At 53.0% G+C, this 18,872-nt stretch overlaps 2 protein-coding genes across 3 annotated transcripts in view; both read left to right on the forward strand.

The window, feature by feature from the left end:
* LOC133262183 (isobutyryl-CoA dehydrogenase, mitochondrial-like) overlaps positions 1-18,872 on the forward strand; it is an 81,958-nt gene that overhangs the window by 5,498 nt on the left and 57,588 nt on the right. The window lies entirely within an intron of this gene.
* Positions 65-18,506, forward strand: LOC133262182 (beta-galactosidase-1-like protein 2). Of its 2 annotated transcripts, none has more exons than XR_009741236.1 (19): positions 65-168; positions 1,865-1,924; positions 2,965-3,162; positions 3,319-3,387; positions 3,613-3,708; positions 4,698-4,806; positions 5,047-5,139; positions 7,714-7,795; positions 9,731-9,795; positions 10,711-10,795; positions 11,508-11,645; positions 11,976-12,056; positions 12,252-12,358; positions 12,719-12,865; positions 13,204-13,275; positions 14,127-14,205; positions 14,998-15,085; positions 16,475-17,419; positions 17,827-18,506. XR_009741236.1 is itself a non-coding variant. In XM_061441128.1 (19 exons), exons 1-19 carry the CDS (start codon positions 86-88, stop codon positions 17,911-17,913), a joined length of 1,911 nt encoding a protein of 636 aa, XP_061297112.1. In that variant the 5' UTR covers positions 65-85; the 3' UTR covers positions 17,914-18,506. The 2 variants fall into 2 exon arrangements, 1 of the variants encoding a protein (XP_061297112.1); XM_061441128.1 differs by lacking the exon at positions 1,865-1,924 and having other exon boundaries at positions 16,475-16,589; positions 17,303-17,419.

Below are 18,872 nucleotides of genomic sequence, written 5' to 3' on the forward strand. Positions count from 1 at the left end.
CGAGCGAGCAGCGGGCGGAGCGGACCAAGGCGGCGGAGTGAGGAGGGGGGCGCGGCGGCGGGGCCGGGCCGGGAGCGCGGCCGCCATGTGGCCGTGCGGCGGGCGGCGGCAGCGCCGTGTCGGCGGGGTCGCGCTGGTCGCGGTCGTGCTGTGGGTGCTGGTGCGGAGGTGAGAGCAGGGCCGGGAGCGGGAGCGTGGGTTTGGGGTGAAACCGGTGAATTAAGGCAGTGCCGGCGGGAGGTGAATCCATGGGGATGAACCCAAATCCTTCCTTGGGGGGGGGGGGGGAAGGAGCGCGCCCTGCTCCCGTTCGGCAGCGTGGGGACGGTTTGCAGCGTGAGTTGCACGGGTGATAATAAACGCAGCTCCTGCCCGTCAGAAACGGTAACGGTAACGTTGCGCTGATGCTGTCCCGGGGGATGCTGGCGCTCCCGTCAGCGCAGAACGGGAGCGGGGTTCCCGTCAGTGCCGCCGCTGGAGCCGCTCCCGTTGCGTGCACCTCGCTCCAGCCTCTCCCGGGGCCGGCTCTTCCCATCCCGTGCCCGTGCGGTACCCAGGGACCGGCGCTGTGCCCGCGGTGCTGCTGCCGCCGCCTTCTGCTCCGGGGCGTTGTTGCTCGGGGTTGTCGCTTGGATCGCATCCGTTCGGGGGTGATGCTCCTCCCTGGACGAGCCTGTGTCGCGTTGGACTGGTCCATGCCGAGCGGCAGGAGCTCTTCAGTCCCTGGCACGGGGGATGATACGAGGGAAGATGTGGTTATTCCTTGGATAGAACAGAACAGATGTGGTTATTCCTTGGATAGAACAGAACAGATGTGGTTATGCCTTGGATAGAACAGAACAGATGTGGTTATGCCTTGGATAGAACAGATGCAGTGGAAGGTATCCCTGCCCCTTGGAACTAGGTGAGCCCTAAGGTTCCTTCCAACCCACACCATGACAACGTGGGATTTATTACTCCCGGGATTTATTGCATGTTTATAATGGGTCCTGGAGTTCATAACAGGAAACTACCTGATCCTCGGGGCTATAGACAAGCTTTGGTTAAGTCCTTGTGTAATTAGAAGCAAAGTTCTCTTAGGGCTGGTCTTGGGTTTGTGCCACATCCGTTCCTCACAGAGGACTCTTGCAAGCCAATACCTGGTAAACGGGTGGAAGTCTGCTCCAAAGAGTGCCTGTAAACCAGGGTGTCCATCAGAAGCCGGTGGTTTTCTCCCGCTGGGAATAACCTGTACCAGGATCATTATCCCCACCACGTGCATCTGGGGCTTGGCTGCCTGGCACAGGACCCTGGTTGCCACCAGACAGCAAGTGAAGGCAAATCAAAGCTTTCCCTTCCCCCTGGCCACAGGGAGCATGGAATAAAGAGCTCTGTGTAGAGTTTAGGGGTTAAATGGAGTCTCTTGTCCTTTAGTGTGGGTCTCCGTGCTTCTCACCTCGTTTTGGCTTCATTTTCCTTCTCCTTTGGCTGCTGTGGGTATGTGGGGGAGCAATACCAAGGCTCGATCCCTGCTCATCAGAGAGGACTTGAGCTGGATTTGGGTTTTTTCATTATGGAGGTGAGAAACCCGAACCTGGGAGCTATAAATTGCTCTCCATTGGAAGCACGGAGGTGGGTGCCAGGGGGTGTTGAGGCAGGGAACGCGCCAGCTGGGTTATGGCCAGGGTTTAGTGGATGAAGCGATGGCGTTATCTTTACCTGGCTGTGTGTTTCCTGGGTGCTGTGGGCAGGGGTGAGTTAGGGCTGAGGAAGTGATCGGAAACAAGGGGTTTTCCAGCTTACTCTTGAAGGATTGGAGTCTCCAGACCCCTCTGAGCTTCCCAGCTCTGGCTTGCACCAAGCTAATCGAGACTTCCTTTTGCAGGTATTACCCGTGCCTGCTGCCGGCTGTTTCAGAGCCCTGTGGGAATGCTGTGCTGTACAGGTACCCTGGGCTTCCCAGCCAGCCCCTGCAGTAGGCTTAGTTCTCCTTGCATTGTGTTGAAGGACAGGTACTAGCTGCTGGTTGGCAATCCCTGTAAGCCCCTCTGCTAGTGCCTGCTCTGCACCTAGAGTAGAGAAAGCAGCTGGAGCTTGAGGCATTTCCCTTCCACTCCTGCTTGCTCGAGACGGGAATTCAGCCCTCACATCTGGCTGTGAGGAGGAGCAAGCTGCTGTTGTCCAGCTCCTCTGCATGTTCAGAGCGGTGGAACTGGGATGATGGAGGCAGTTTGACTGCTTGTTGATGAAATGGTTTCTTGGTTCAGCCATAACCAGCTGCAAGGGGATAGGGAATAGACAGAGCACGCAGGAAGCACCCCAAATGGAGCTGTGGTAGCATGAGGACTCAAGGCGGTAAGTGCCGTGGAACCTGGCGTCGCCTTTGCTCCTGTTCTGTTGGCAAACAACATAGTGATGGAAGCGGTGAGAAGCTGGTGCTGGCAGCTGGCTCTGCCTTTCCTGGGATGGATGTAATCCAGGACATGAAGGAAGAAGCTCTCTGTTCCCACTGAGGGCACTTTGCCTTCCGTGCATGGAGTTGGAAGGTGTCAGAGGCCACAAGGTGCTCAGGGTGTCACTACCCAGCTGCAGCTGCTGTTGGAGCAAGGACCTGGGAATCGGCCATCCCGCTGCAAAACAGGGACATCTGACAGGGAATAACTTCGGGAAGTGCTGGAACTGGGGGTGAGGAGCTGCCCTCCTCCTGTTGCCAGTGGGGTGATTCCATGCTCCGGGCCGGAGCGGTGCCACGGTTCAGTTGCAGAGCGTGGCAGAGAGGCTTGGGATGGGAGCTGCTACTGAAAGGAAGGGTAAATGCACATCGTGGGCAGGCTTCCCTCTGCCTATAGCTCTCTATGGCAAAGAGCGTGGCTTGAGGAGCAGTCAGAGCGGACCCTGCCGGGTTAGGGGAGCACGAGCAGCCTCTCAGGGGTCAGATTTGATCACTGGAGGCCGGGTGCTCTCATCCCTGCCTTTCTCTTCCAGGTTTAACTGGAGCGAACTGGTCCCTCTGCGGTTATGGGGGAGGACCCTGGGCCTGCAGGCAGAGCACTCGCAGTTCCTGCTGGAGGGCATGCCGTTCCGCATCTTTGGAGGCTCCATGCACTACTTCCGAGTGCCCAGGGAATACTGGGAAGATCGAATGCTGAAAATGAAAGCCTGTGGCTTGAACACCCTCACGACGTAAGTGCCCCCCCTCCCTCCCTATGGCTTCCATAGTGGTTGCTGGGATTTGTCCTCCATCCCGGCTGTTTGAAGGGATGCTTGTGCCCAGGGGTGCGCGGGGGGTCTCGGTGTGCTTCACCAATGCAGAGCCCTTTCCCCCCCTGCACTGCCCAGGTACGTGCCATGGAACCTCCATGAACGAGACCGAGGGAAGTTCGACTTCAGTGGGAACCTGGATCTCGGGTACGTGGTGCCTCTTCCAGCTCCGCTCCAGACCCGCTTGGCTCTGCTGGTTGTGGGTGAGGAGGTCGTTTCCAGCCCGTGCCTTGATCAGGCAACGGAGGCTCTCATTCCTTCTGGAGCTCCTTGGAGCTGTCGTCCCAGTCCCAGCCTCAGCAGGCAGTTGCTGTGCTGTGCCACACGGTGACTGGTGCAGGCAGGCACTGATGAAGCTCTCTGCATCCCCAGGGCCTTCCTTTCGCTGGCAGCTAAGAACGGCTTGTGGGTGCTTCTGCGTCCTGGCCCTTACATCTGCTCCGAGTGGGACCTTGGGGGTCTGCCCAGGTAAGTGTGTGCTGCTTCCCTTGGGGGGGTGGAAAAGCCCTTGGGCACACGGCTGAGCCCCCTTCAGAGATGGGGAAGGGTTGGCTGACCCCTAACGTGCCACCCTCCTGCTGTGTGCTTGGAGAGCTGACTTGAAGACGTGAGCATTGAGGCTCGCCTGGATACTGGATCCCAGTGGAACCGGTTGTTTTCCTCACCGTCAGGGAGTGTGAACCTTAGTGGAGACACTGCAGTGGGGATTGCTGCTTGGAGTCTTCGTTTCTCAAGATGCCTTTGGCATCAGAGGGCTCGAGGTGGAATGGAAGGTGTGTGGGGATGGCTTGTGTGCCCAGAGGCAGCGGTTGGCTCTGCGTGACGGGGAAGTGCCTGTATTGCCCTGTGCATCTTTATCACTCAGATAAAAGACTGATAAAGAGCAGCAGTGCTGTTCTCGTTTCACAGATAAAGAGCAGTGATTTTGTAAGCCCAGTGAGCTGCTCGCAGAGTGCAGGAGCTGAGTATTCCAGACCTCTGGCAGCGCTATTAGTTAATGCCTCCTTATGCAGAGACAAGGAAGGTGCAAGCTCGAAGCGTTACAGCGTGGCACTGGTCTGCTCTGAAGCCAATTGCTCTTTCCTCTGTTAAGACCCAACCAACAAACTAAGTCTTGGAAATGAGCAGTAGAAACCACGGGAACAATGCCTGGAGGCGTTGTTTGGGTGATGGTTGGGGTCTGTGCCCTAGGGGATGCAGGATGTTCCAGGGTAACCTTGCGAGTGGTAAGTTTAGCCCTTGAAATCCTCTTGGGAAAGGTATGAAATGAGCTTAGGCCCAAACTGCAGGCCAAAAGGAGGGGGAGAAGTTGGCAATTGCAGCCTGGCCTCACTGGAAGGGGTGATGGGCCCCCCCCGACTCGGGTGTCCATACCTGCACTGTGGCCTTAGCCAAGTTGCCCATTCCTTGAGTGGCCAGGAGACTCTGATGGATTCTGTTTGCTGCCTTTCTCGTAGCTGGCTCCTGCAGGACCCAGAGATGCAGCTGAGGACAACATACAAGGGCTTCACGGAAGCCGTGGATGCTTATTTCGACCGTCTGATGCCTCTTGTGGTCCCTCTTCAGGCAAGTCCAGCCCATTACCCTCCCTGTCCACAAGCAGGGACTGTGTGTGATGGCAGCAGGCTGAAGCAGTACCAGGGTTGTCTCTGTCAGCTCTCCAGATCCAGAGGTTTGGTTGTACACAGACGTTGGGAGGGTGGAGCTGAGTCCATCCGAGACTCCTGCATCTTCCCTGTGCCCCCGAGGCTCCTGTCCATCTGCTCAGTTCCCTGCTGACCGACTTCTCCCTCTCGTTCCCAACAGTACAAGAAAGGAGGTCCCATCATTGCAGTGCAAGTGGAGAACGAGTATGGCTCCTATGCCAAAGACCCAAACTACATGGCCTATGTTAAAACGGTAACGTTGGCACGGGCACTTGTTTCTGGGGTGAATCTCTCCTAAACACCTTCCGTATGGGAGCTGGGCTTCAGAAACCCTTGGAAGCATCAGTGCATCATCCCGCTGCTTTCCCCTTCTGTCTTTCCTCCTGGAGTGGAAGAGATGGCATATGAGCCTCTCAGGACTCGTGTCTCCCCGAGAAGAGGCTGATAGGGAAATGGGGGAGCATCTGGAGTAGATAGCTAGCCTTGAAGAAGCTGTCTCCTTCTGGTCCTGGTTGGCTTCTCTTAGCATTAGGGGAAGGTTTCTCTTTGCCTCTGACTTGCGTGGCTGTGAACAAGCCAGTGGCACGCACCTGAACGTGTGTGATCTGGAGCTCAGCTCCGGGCAGGTCATCTGCCAAGTGCCTCCCTTCCCCTTGGCAAGCAGAGACTAATCCGTGCCCTGGCCCCTGCCTCTGAGCTGAGTGATGGAGAGTTGGCCAGTGCCCACGGGGGCCAGGTTATCCCAGTGGATCTAACGCACAGAGGCAGGGTTAGGGTTGGAAGGAACCTTAGCGATCATCCAACATAAGCCTGTCCTCTTTGTTTGCCCCCAGCACAGCTGCAAGGCAGACACTTCACAGTGCTTCAAGTGCTGTTACAGGGGTGTGCATTGCTGTGAACTGGATGTTCCCTGTGCTTCTGCCTTCTGAAACCCTCCGCGTGCCCCAACTTCACCTTCAGGTTCCCTCTGGCTCTGGTTGTCCTCTTGCTTAAGGTATAGAGAGGCTCTTGCAGTGAATCAATGGTGTGGCAGGAGTCTTAACCTGCTTAGAGCAGCGCCTGCACTATCTCCATCCCGTGGAGTGATTCAGCATCGCTTAGAAGGTTCCATAGGGAGTACACAGTAACATGTGAAGGAGTTAATGGCCAGTCTGCACTGATAACAGATCAGCTTCCTCTCACCAGTCACACCAGTGGCAAGTATATAAGCAACTGGCTTGCAGAGGCCTGCATGGATGGGGCGCAGGGGCTCTGTTGTGCCTGAGCAGCGTGTTGCCTCGGTGCTTTTCCATCTCTCAGTCCTGGAAGAGCGTGTGATGCTTCCCAGACCTGCCAGAACAGATCCCCTTGCCGGGCCTGCTGTGGGTGTGTTTTTGCAGTGCTGTTTCATCATCCTCTGGTGCTGTGTGCGGCGTGCATCCGAGGAAGTGCATTGGGGTGGTTGAAGGTGGAAATGTGGGAAAGCAGGATCTGCAGGGCATCCTTTTCGGTTGGAGTGGGATCTAACGTGAGGCGGAGCTCCTGGTCTGTGTCCTGGTTTGGGTTTTAAACTCGGTTGATTCACATCTGCAGCTAGAACACACGTTGCAATCCTCCTGGAAGGAATATGCCCATTAAACCTTCCCAACCTCATGGAGCACCTGGAAGCCCTGTGCTAACCTCCCCTGTGTGGGTGCAGTGCCGTGTCCTGGCAGCTCCCTCCCCGCGCGGAGCAGGAGCTGGGATTAGCTGAGCACTCGCCTGGGTCTGTTTCTATTCCTGGTTTCTCTGCTGTGCCCTGGAATGCCCTAAGCCATTCCCATGTGTGCAGCTCTCTGCTGGTTCTCCATTTCACACTTCCATTCAAGAGACAGGCAAAGAAACTTCACGTGGATACACAAGAAGCTGTGTTAGAAACTCCAGTCCCTCGGTAGCTGGATTCTATCAGCTCCCAGCATCCAGTGGGGTATCAATAAGTAATTCCAGGTCGATAAACAAGGCAGGTTGTCCCAGCTTGTCTCTAAGCTTTGTGCTGGAATTCCCTAAGGAATTCCCTGTGCGGAATGCTCCAGTCTTCTCTTTGTGCAGGCTGGTGCTGTCTGCAGCGGTTTCTCTGGTCGCGCAGCACACACGAGCCGGTGGCTGCACGTGGTGCGGGTTGCTTTATCTGATGAATGCCTTTGTCGCCACTTCAGAGGTAGGAATTCGGAGTGAGGGCACTGCAGGTTTGTTCTCCGAGCTGCTCGAGGCTGAGGGAGTGACTTCCCTGCGGGTCCAGTGAAAAGAGGGGTGAATTTGGGGTTTCCCCATCTCTCCTGCAAACACGAGCCACTGCTCTGTAAAGAAAACGCCCAGAAGAGAGCAGGCCTGATGGGAAGAGCCTTCTGTGTGCACGGGCATTTTAAAGCCTTAGGGTCCTGTTTCATACAGAGAAGAACTTGGAAATGCATTGCCTTGACTGGTGAAGAGCACCGGTACCTGAGCAGTCCGTGATGCGCTCACTGGCACATCAGCTCCCATTCAGGGAGGGTGAGCTGCTTCCCCCTGAAGCCCTCTCTCGGTGGAAAGCAGTGATGCTCTTTATTTAGCTGCTCTCAGAAGGAGAGGAAACCCTGGAGTCTGATGCATCACCCTTGCAATCCAGCTTGCTAAGACAGAACAAGGTTTGGCAGCTGACTTTAAGCGTTAGGAGCAATGGGAGATGTCACGGGAATAGTGTTTCTTACCAAGACACTCCCAGTCTCAAGCTATCCCCAGAGGTGCTGATGATGTGCTCGAATGCTTTAATACCCTGACCAGCATTGAACTCGGGCTGTTAACGCAGTTGCTTCTCCTCTTTCTCCTTTAGGCCCTGCTAAACAGAGGGATTGTGGAAATGTTAATGACCTCGGACAACAAGAATGGGCTGTCCTATGGCTTAGTGGAAGGAGGTATGTGCTCAGAGCAGGTGTGTGCTTGGAGGAGAGCAGGGTAAGGCTGTTCTTTGCCAGGGGCAGCTGATGAAACATAGCCTTTGGGTGAGAGCAGTATGCTCCATTCACTAAGCTGCACCCATTAGCTGTGTTAATCAGATTACAAGGCTGGAAATACTACTTCTTATTGCTTCATTTCAATAGATACTAAACAAGTACCTCAGCCATTATTAATAGTAATAACTTAAGAAGAAGATACCCACTTTGCAATAAACAAAGAGAAGGAAAAAGCCCATCAAAACCTTGCTTCAGAGATACAGCATCCTGTAAGGTTAGTGGGTTGGGGTAGCCCTCTCTGCTCAGCCAGCTTGCTCTGGGCTTACAGCCTCTGGTAGGTAGGTGAAGGAGGGCATCCTTTGCTAATCCCATGCAGGAGGATGATTAAAGGCATTTCCCTCCTGTTTTTCCTCCTCTTGTTCTTATGACAGGGTTTCTATGTCCAGGTTGGATGGGGCTTGGAGCAGCCTGCTCTAGAGGAAGGTGTCCCTGCCCTTGGCAGGGGCTTGGAGCTGGATGAGCTTTAAGGTCCTTTCCAAGCCGAATAATCCCATGGTTCTATGACCGTAATAAGAGAGGGACAAATTCAGCCCATGGCCCTACCCCAGCACTGCATCCTCTCACGTGTATTCTGGTGGCGTGCAGCAGTCTTCAGCCATCACCACACAGAGTCGCTCTCCCCCTTGGCTCTGCTGTGGAAGTCCCTGTTTAGCCCTCCCCATCTCCTGTGGGAACGTTGCCTGCCTCGGAGCTCGTGTTTTTAGTTGCCTTTTGCAGCGTGTTGCATGCTGAGCGCTCTTGGATACCAATTTGCCTCTTGGATGTCATAACAATCTGCTCATTAGAGTCAACGTGTCAAGTAATCAGATGTGTGGAATAACTAGGGCTCAGAGCAGTGGAGCAGCAAGGAGATTATGGAAGCACTACAGGGGAGAGAACAAAACCCGCTGTAGAAATGGGTAGGCAAATAGAGAAGGCTGTGCTCTGGAGCTGAAACTGGACGTGATTTTGCTGATCCAGTTCATCACTGGTGTACTGAGTTCTGCCCTTCACGCCAGGAGCAGTCTGGTGCTCTGCAGAGGAAACTCTTGGTGGAAAGCTGTGTGTATGTGAGAGCTGCCAGCTGGGGAATGGATGGGGATGGCTTTGGGGACTGGTTCTCTGCGCAATTCCCAATGGTGTGCTGCTGATCTGCGTGGAAAGCAGAACAGAGCATGTTCACCTGCGGGATTGCCAAGGGATGCTAAATCCAGCCACGTACCAGGGGCTCGGCCCTTAATACCAGATCAATGTCTTCTAATGCGTGGGCTCCTGGAGAGAGGTTGTCCTGCTCCAGTGCTTGAAGCTCATGCAGTGACCCTGGCTACGCTGCAGCACACACCAAGGAGCTGCTGGTCCCCTCGTGCTGCACAGGGCAGAAGCACAGATTAAGCTTCCCAATTTCTATCTGCTTCACTGGTGCTGTGGTTTCTCTCACCCACCCCGCAGGCCTGACAAGCCCTAAGGTAGCAGGGGTTGATTCCTGACTCCTGGAAGCTCAGTGTGCATCCAGACTAACCGGTTTGCCTTTATGTGGTGCTTTTTATCTGAGGACCTCCAAGCGCTTTACAGCCTCTAACTAAAGCTTGTGACACCCTGGGACCTACTCTGGTGCTCTCCTTCTGGTACCTGTGAACAGGAGAGCCACAGAGATGGCTGCAGGTATTCCACTGTGTGCTGCTGTCCAGTTTGATTCTGCATACCCAGTGAAGGCTTCGATGGGCAGCTTCTGAGGAAGCTGTAATGATGGTTTAGATGATGCTCCGCTTGCCCCTGAGCTCATGCTGGATTCCCAATGGTCCCTCAGGCATTTTGCAGGTGGTTAAAGGAATAAACCCTTTTCCTTCTCCCCAATAGCACTGGCCACTGTTAACTTCCAGAAGCTGGAACCTGGGCTGCTGAAACATCTGGACTCGGTGCAGGTAAGGTGCAGGAGTGCTGTGTTGAGCTTGATTTGGAAGGGCAGCTCTGGAAATGGAGCTCTTGTAGTTGCTACCTTCTCCTTTTTAAGGGCTTTTATTCCAGAGAGTGATAAAACTCCTCCTTGGATGAGTTTGGTAGGGAAGGATTGATGAGACATTCCCAAGAGCTGCTCTGAGCCTGGAACAGTTAGATCCCTACAGGCACCTGCAGTTGTTTCCTCCTACTGAAACATGAGTTTCTTTAATGCCACTTAACGTGGCCGTTCCACGTGGCACCAGATAAAGCCCCTGTCAAACAAAGGGCAGAATTCCCTCTGCTAGGGATAAGTGCCATGAGGAGGGAGTGCCAGCCAGGCTGAGCTCCTGGCAAGTGGGATGGGGCTGGCTGGAATTCCCGAGGAGCTAAGGCAGGCTGTGACACATAGGAAGCAATTGCTCTGTGTCTGCAATTGCAGAGCCTTTTAATGAAGACCTAATTCCTGCAAAGGCTAATTCCTTGCTGCCAGGGCCATGTGCAGCATTAAAAAGGCATTAAGCTGCTCAGCGCTGCTGTTGTACCTTGGCAGGCATTCATGCAGCGCACCTGCACGCTCGGGGCTGGCACTGGGAAGCTGTCATTCCTAAATGGGTATTTCCAGGAGCAAAGCAGTGACGATTGGTTTGTGCTTTTGCTCTGGCTCTACCACACAACAGGATCCAGAAGTGTTTGGTGGCGCCTGGTTGAGCGCTGTGGGTTTTGCTTTGTGCCTAGAAGAGGTCTTCTCTGCTTTGCTTGGGCGCTGCAGCCCCACAGCGTCTTGTTCACAGCTCTCGGGTGCCCTGGAGAAGAAAGCACGTTGCCAAACTGCCTTTGACCGATGCTTCTCTAGAAGAGCCAAGTCTCCAGTTTAACTCCTTGGTTTTGTTTCGCTACAGAGAGATCAGCCCAAGATGGTGATGGAGTATTGGACGGGATGGTTCGATAACTGGGGGGGCCCTCACTATGTCTTTGATGCGGACGGTGAGCACTATATCCTGCTCCTGTAGGGCCCGCAGCAGTTTGCAGCCTTTGCTTTGTGGGAGGCTTTGGAGATGAAGAGCCCCGCAGCGAGTGGCTCACGTTGCTGGGCTGTGGCTTTCCTTGGGTCGTGTCAGTAAACGGCAGCTGTGGTGATGCAGGTTTTCCTCTGGGGTTCTGTGCTCTCAGTGTCAGTGTCAGTGCTGCTCTAGGGGGGTTTAAAAGTGCAGCCCAGTGATTGAAACCCTCAGGGTCACCTCCTGAGCTCATTAGGAAGGAAAACTGGTGCTGAGCACACCCAGCCCAGCCAAACCTCCAGACCCCCCCTGGGTGTCTAACACAGGTGCTGTAGAGGCTGGGAAAGCTGTGTAATGCTATTGTCATGACTGTCTCACCCTCCTGCAGTTGTAATTGGGCCATTAGTGGTTGAGTAGAGGAGGCTGAGTAGTGCTTCCAACCCCTCTGCTTAAAAGCAGAATTCCTGTTCAAGGACATGAGCTTTCCCCTTTTTCACCTATAGGAGAGCTGTATTTGAATGTATTAACGTGTCCTGGTACGTCAATAGATGTGCTGCTCTTCCTGAGGGCAAAATCCATATCCCAATCCAAATCCCTGCAGTGATACTGACTGACAAGGACCAGAATGTTTGTGTCTGGAGGAGTTTTAGCCTAGCTTCTTGCTCTGTGGCCTACCTGGCACTGCCCTTCCTTTACAGAGATGGTGAATACTGTAGCCAGCATCCTCAAACTGGGAGCATCCATCAATCTCTACATGTTTCACGGAGGCACCAACTTTGGCTTCATGAACGGTGCGTTGGAGGCTGATGAATACAAGTCAGATGTCACCAGTTATGGTGAGTTTTCTCCCATGGCCTTGCCCATGCACCTACAGAATGCAGCTCAGGCTCCCCTGTGGGCTGGTTACACTTGACAGAAGCATTGAGAAGTGATCACTACGTCCACTTTGTCGTGGAGAGATGAGTTGGAAGAGAGCTCAGAAGCAAGTACCTGTATACAAGGGGGGTTGCAGTAGTGTTTCCTATTTCCAGACCCATTCCAGGGTGTGGAGAACCCCCTCATTCTGAATTGGGAATAGAAGTCACAGATGACAACTTTGCCTCGTGTTGATAGTGCTGTCCCAGAGCTGCTGTGTGCTCCAAACCACCCCTGTGTTGCTCTTTTAGATTACGATGCTGTGCTGACAGAGGCTGGAGATTATACATCCAAATTCTTCAAGCTCCGGCAGCTCTTCAGCATGATCATTGGTAAGGAGAGATCCAGCCCCAAGTCACTGTCCTGCCTCCAGTGTTCAGGTTTCAGCTTCTTTAGCTGGAGCCCAGTGGCTCTGGTTGGTTCTTGTGCTAAAGATGGGTGGGAGAACCAAAGGAGGCTTTAAATCTGTGCTGGCCTTTGGTATCTCAAAGAGTCCATCCATCTTTATCTTTCTTTTTGTATCTCAGGCCAGCCTCTTCCTCTCCCTCCTGTGATTGAAAGCAAGGCATCATACGGTGCAATCCTGCTGCATCAGTACATCTCTCTCTGGGATGTGATACCATCTCTTCTACAGGTAGCGCTACCAATCTGCATGCTGAAAGGCATCACTCCTTAGGTGGGAAGGGCAATTAGTGCTTGTTACCCCAGGAGGATAAAGTCAGGTAGGGTTTTATCAAGGGCCTTTGAAGGAGGCAAATCTTTTATCTCGCCTCTTTTACTGCCACTTCCCTTATCTTGGAATTCTGGTTTTGCAAGTCCTTGGCTCCCTTTTCTGGCACCTTCCTGACTGTGGCTTTCGGAGAGTCAGGGGTATTGGGTGGAACAGGAGGTTTACAGGGTAGATGTGGAACACCTATCTGAAATGAGCTGCCTCTGGGTGGGCTGTCAGTGCTGAGAGCCCATTTCTGCCCTTCCATCCCTTTCTCCTTTGCAGCCCATTAAGTCAGAGTTTCCCATTAACATGGAGAATCTGCAGCTGAATGAGAGCAGCGGGCAGGCCTATGGGTACGTGCTCTATGAGACTGTCATATTCGGTGGTGGCCACCTCCACTCAAGGAACCACGTCCGTGACCGAGCACAGGTAAGGAGCAGATGGACCAGCCTCAGTCAGGTGTAAATGCTTTGGACTTGGCAGGCAGGAAATGGGTCAGCCACGAAGGGAAATGGGAAGTTCTCAGCTAAGCCCCAACCCTCACCATGTGTGAATCAGGTTGAGGTTCCGGTCTGATGGAGCTTCTGTCTTTACACAGCAGAATATTGGCTGTTCTGAGGGATGCTGTGGTTTTCCTCCCCCACTTCCACTCAGTCAGTGGCACCGAGTTCTAGTAGAGGCAATTTCCTCCCCAGCTACAGCTTCATGCAGCTATGACTGTATAACTGATGAGAGGTTGCTCTCCTCTCTTGTGCTCTGCTCTGCAGGTGTTTGTTAACACCATGTATGTTGGTGAGCTGGACTACAACATAGTGGAGCTCTCCCTTCCTGAAGGACAGGTAACTGCTTGGAGACTGCTCACAGTAGGATGGGGATAACAGGACCACGACTGCTAAAGAGGAATAGCTCTGCAGGAGGCACCTCCCACTGAATCCCTTTAACAGTAGCCTGACACAGGGAATGGTTGTTATACCCCAATGAGACACTGTTTCACCAGTGAAATACAGGGTGGTTTCACTGCCAAGTGAGGGTTTGTGCTTGAGGAGTGGGGTTTGAATACATCTCCATGGAGAAGATTCAAGTCACTGTTGTCTTTGCCACACATTCTACAGCTGCAACCGTGTAGGCTTCACCTTCCTTAGCACAAAGCAGCTTTTAAGGGGGTTTGGGGGCTTTTGCACATTTTAGGACTTAAATAAAATGAGGGGGGATGTCTCTTTTTTGCTCTGAGAGCAATCTTACCCTGGCAGAAGTTGGCAGTAAGACCAGTGCATTGATTGAAGCATGTCAACAGAGCCGTGCATGGCTCCTGGGTGAGTGGGTCGGATACAGGAGTTGTTCTTTTGACTTGATGGAGAGGTGTCTGACATGAGCTGTACTGTGTCAGACTCCGTTTCTGGCTCTGTGGATGATACCAAAATGATGCTTCAGCTTTTAACAGCAAGAAAAACCCAGCTCTTACGAAAAGGCTGAGAGTTGCTCAGGGGCATCACTGCTTGTAGTAGGTAGAAGGTACAAACCTGCCCCATGATCCAGAGCTTTCAACAGGCAAAATGCAACTGCCAAAGGTATTGGTGCCACCTTCCCTCTATTCAACACCTCCACTGGCCTCTATTAGCCAGGCACTGGGGCTGATACAGCACATGCTGAGCACTGGTCCAGCTGATGCTCTTCCTTATCTTTCTTACAGGGATTCAGGCAGTTGAGACTCTTGGTAGAGAACCGTGGTCGTGTCAATTATGGCCTGGCACTCAATGAGCAGAGAAAAGGTAAGTGAAGTTCTTTGTTCTCCCACTGTCCTACATAGTTCTCTGAGTATAAGCCCTGCAGAACTGAGTTTGATGCTGGAGGATCACAGCAGTTAAAAGCTCACCCAATTCCAGGAGGAGCAAATTGAGCGTACTAAAACGTTCAGGTCTGACCCAGCTGTGGAGCTGCACGAGGTCAAGCCCCCAGGATTCCATTTTAGTGGGGAGTTAGGTGCAAAACCTGCACGAAACAGACCAGTGGGCTTGGGCACGTGGCTGTACTCAGCTTTACTGCAGAAGAGGTGCACAAAGCCTCTGTGACAGTCTCAAAGGCACTCCTGTAAGTAGGAGGCTGGATTAGGACCCAGCTTTGCCTGCTACGTAGAGGATAACTTTATGTAACAAGAGAGTGCAAATGGCTTCTTCAGGTGCCCTGAGATCCGTGGATGAGCAGCAGTGGATGCTCAAGCCCCTGGCACCTTGTGCTGTGCCTGTTAGAGAAGCAGCCCATTGGCTGCTTTATAGCTGGTCAGCTAAACCCAGCAATGCACCCTGGCTGCTGCCTGTGCCAGCTGTGCCTTCTGCTTCAGCAGTGCTTAATGGCTTGGTGGGTAGAAGCAAAGGAGAGAGTGGGGAGGCCAAAGCCCAGTGATGTTCCCTACTCAATCTGGATGAGCAGTGGGACCACATGGACTCGTAATTCCATTGCAGAACATGGCTGCTTTCCATCTCCCGCTGTTCCTCACGTTCCAATAGGAAGATCTCTTAGCTTTAGCTGTTCTTAGCTCTTCATCACCCCCATTGCTCTTGCAGGCTTAATTGGTGATGTCTTCTTGAATAATACCCCCTTGAGGAACTTCAAGATGTACAGCTTGGAGATGAAACCTGCCTTCATGAAGAGGTTTGTGGCATTGAAAACTCTTTCCTTCCTCGTTTGAAACCAACTTTTACCAACAGGGCAAAATCTGCTCCATAGCAGTTCCATATGGCAGGCAGCACAAGGTAAAGCAGGGGATGCTTTGTCTGTGCTGTGATTTAGGGGTGAAGTGTATTCCCACTGTGGAGGATTTAAAGGCTTCCTTCAGAGCAGGGTTCGATCAGGCAGGTAAGAGCGTGGCTCCCCCAAAGGGATGGGTCCCAGCACACCCAGGAGCTGGGCTGAGGATCTGAAAGGTCTTTTCCAACCTGGTTGTTTCTGTGATTCCCTGTTGGAGATGACTTAGTAATTCAAGCTCACAAGAGATGGATTAACTCTACTACTGATAGTACATTAACAAGCAGGGGGAAGTCAAGGAGCCTCTTATAGAAAAGACCTTAGCAAATGTTTAAGGCAACAGACACCCTATGGACTCTGGCCACCATCCTGAGAGCCTGTTTGCAGCTTGTTCATTCCAGAAAGGAACACAGTGTGCATCCCCCGGGATCTCACAGCTCCTGTGGTGTGTGTAGGAAGGAGAATGGAGGCCATGAAATGGCTTTTCAAAGGGATCTGGGCATTTCTGAGGCTGATCTTAGGAGGTGCTGGGGGGGCTACTGGAAGGGTATTGACGGGGTGACTGCCATAAGCTTGGGCTGCAAGTGAGCTGCCATACCCAGGCTAAAGCAAGGTTGGTCAGCACTGGCAAGTGCCCAGGAGCAGCAGAACACAGCGGAGAACCACTTCAGTGGGTGGGAGGGTGTGAAAGGCTTTTAGCTTGAGTGCTCCCCAGTTATTCAACTGCACTGGATCAGCGGCTTCCCTGATTCCAAGAGCTGCACCTCCTAAGGGTCAGAAGGAACACGTGGGACCCCCACACTCCTCTGTTCCTCTTCTGTTTGCCCCCTGCCCCCAAACTGTTGCCACAGGTAAGAAATGGTGCCAGATTGCCCCCAGTTACCGCAGGTTCCCATGGACGTGTCTGTGTTCCTCACCTGGAACGCGGGCAGGAATGTGTGGTTTGAATCCTGTCAGCTCTGCAGGTTTTCCTCTAGCACATGCCAGCCACCTCCATTGCGGCTTGCACCGCGGTATCTGAAGGAGGACGGGCACTTCAGTAGTGTTAGAGACGGTGATAGCCCCATAGAGCCTTTTCCTTTGTACCAGGAGTGGGGCTGTTGGTGATGTGGCAAGCACAGGATAACAAAGACCCCCTTGGTGCTTGCCTTGGCTATCTGCAGATGACCACTCCATCCCTTTGCAGCATGAGGGCCCCCCTCCCTCTAGAAAGCAACTGCTTGACACTGCAGGCACGCAAAGCAGTGGCAGCCCTGCTGTAACAGCTCCGTGCTGTGTTTGCTCCTTCTCTGCCAGCTTGCAGCGTGTGACGGGCTGGAGCGCCGTCCCGGATTACTTTGTGGGTCCAGCTTTCTTCCGTGGAAGGCTGTGGATCGAGCATCAGCCCCAGGACACGTTCCTGAAGCTACAGGCAAGTCCTTTGTGTTTTCTGGATCAAGAGGTTTGGAAGCTGCGTGGTCTGGGCTCTGTGTAGTCTGTAGTGGTCCTGCTGGGAGAACACGGGCGATGCTGAGCCTGCAGAGCTGCTCCTCTATTGACAGTGTTTTCTGCTTGCTACTCTCTAGTTGCAGAGCACACCAAAGGAAGGAGGCACTGGTTTTAACCCTACCTCCTCAATGGGGCATGGAAAGAGGCACTTCTTTGTAGACGTGAGAGTTAGCATTCGCTCACATCTTCCTTCTGTGGCTTATTGCTGCTCTTGCAGAGAACTCCAGCTATCGTTCAGCTTCCTTCTCTGATTTCATTCCCTTCAAGCCAGGGTTGATGCCAATCATTATTGTAGTGCTCCCTTTTCCAGTTATGCTTTGCTGTCAGTGCAGGATTTCTGTCACCTGGGGAAATAGGTGGGAAATAGGTTCTGTGCCTGGGAAGAAATCACGATGTGTCTGTCAAAAGGATGAGGTTTTCCTGTACAAGCTTTGGAAGCTTTATCCTTTTCATTAGTGCTTTAGGGATAACTCCTGTTCAATGGGGCTTAAACGTTCCTGGCTTCAGGGAGAGCAAGCAGAAAACCTGCGGGAAGTGGCCTGGAAGAAGGCGAGTGTGAAGCAGACCGAATTCCCAGTGGGAATGCCAGGCAGGCAGTACAGCTGCCTCCGTAACCCGGTGTTCTCCTGGTTCTAGGGCTGGGAAAAGGGAGTTGTGTTTGTCAACGGGCAGAACCTGGGCCGCTACTGGAAGATCGGCCCTCAGGAAACACTCTACCTTCCTGGTCCCTGGCTGCGGAAAGGGAGCAATGAGGTGAGAGCTTCCCCTTTGCTTGCTCGATGCAAGATCCTGCCCCGAGCCAGGTCCCAAAGAGCTGGACATAGATCATGTATTGATTGCCTGTGTCCCAGCTGCAAAGCAGTGCGGCACAGAGGAAGGAGGCTGCTCTCTCCTAAGGTCTGGGAGATGAGGGATTGTGGCTCTGACAGCCGGTGAGACATGATGGGGATGGCAGCTCGACTTCGAAGCCATCACGTTCCAAATCAAGGCAAACCTGATTTGGTTCATGTTCAGCAGCGTGTGGTGCTGAAGAATCCCAGTCACTGCTCAGAGCTCTAAGTGCTGCTGCCTTCCCCTACTGGGATGGTGTGCCTTTTCCTCCTCAAACTGCTGACAGTAACCTCGTGTGAGCAATGGTTTTGTGTCCCTTTCTTCTGCAGATTGTCATTTTTGAGGAGCGCACTGCAGGAAGGATCATACAGTCTGTGGACATTCCTTATTTAGGAAGGACCCAGTATGTGGACTGATGAAAGCTTCTTCCCCATGTTTGGTTCACCTTGAACATTCCTGGTTGCATGGCTGGGATGTGATGGTCCAGGCACTTGGGCATGTTAAATCCCACTCGACCCAGGTAAAGGATTTACGCTTTGGCAGTAAGTTCAGAAGAGAGAATGGGCCCTGAAGGTGGGTCTGTTGTTTCATAGATGGATGTGGAAGCTCATCTCCCTGGACTACTGAGGACCCACAGCTTGGGTGGCTGCGCATGATGCTATGGACAGCCTGAATGTGGGAGAGTCAAAGTGCTAGAGGCAGGAGAAGGAGAGAGAAAGAACTGAAACCACCCGAACTGAAAGCTGAGCCCAGCTCCCCAGTGACTTGCAAGATGTGTTGTTATTGGCCTCCTCGTTTCTATCATTAGATAGTGAGAAAATAGTTGGTGAACATGGGAGGAACGAGGTGTGGAGAACTCAGCAACTCACTCTGCAAAGAGGCCGTTTCCTTGTTCACTCGTTGGAAGCCAGGCTGTCGTCAGATGGCTTTAATTCAAGCTGTTTTCCCACTCAGTTTTACTCTGGAGGTTTGTGTCTCTCTCAAAAAGGATTAAAAAGGGTTTGAAGAAGTGACCTGTGTGTCGTCCCCTGTCGAACACATCAGTGTGTTTCAGGCAGGAATGAGAACTCGCAAGGAGGAGAAAGGACCGGTTCGTTTTCAGTCATCCCTCCTCTCTGCTCCCGCTGGGAAGCACCTGAAGGTGAAATCCCCCCTTGTAAAAGGAGCAGGGATCAGGTTTGGGTTGGGATAGAAGGGATTGCAAGGGGGAGAGCACATCTGTTCTTCCCAGTTAAACCCGCTCTGAAAGCTTGGCGTCTTGGGTCCTGTGTCCTTTTTGTCCCTCAAAGAGAAACCCAGGATGTAGGGAATCGTGAGCTGTTGGGTTTAACCCCCCTGCCCAGCAGTCACTGAGCAGCTGCCACCTCTTTAGATC

Source organism: Pezoporus flaviventris, unplaced genomic scaffold (genome assembly GCF_033815535.1).
Source record: "Pezoporus flaviventris isolate CSIRO_AGI_PZ_B2104156 unplaced genomic scaffold, CSIRO_AGI_Pfla_v1 ptg000191l, whole genome shotgun sequence".
NCBI lineage: Eukaryota > Metazoa > Chordata > Aves > Psittaciformes > Psittacidae > Pezoporus > Pezoporus flaviventris.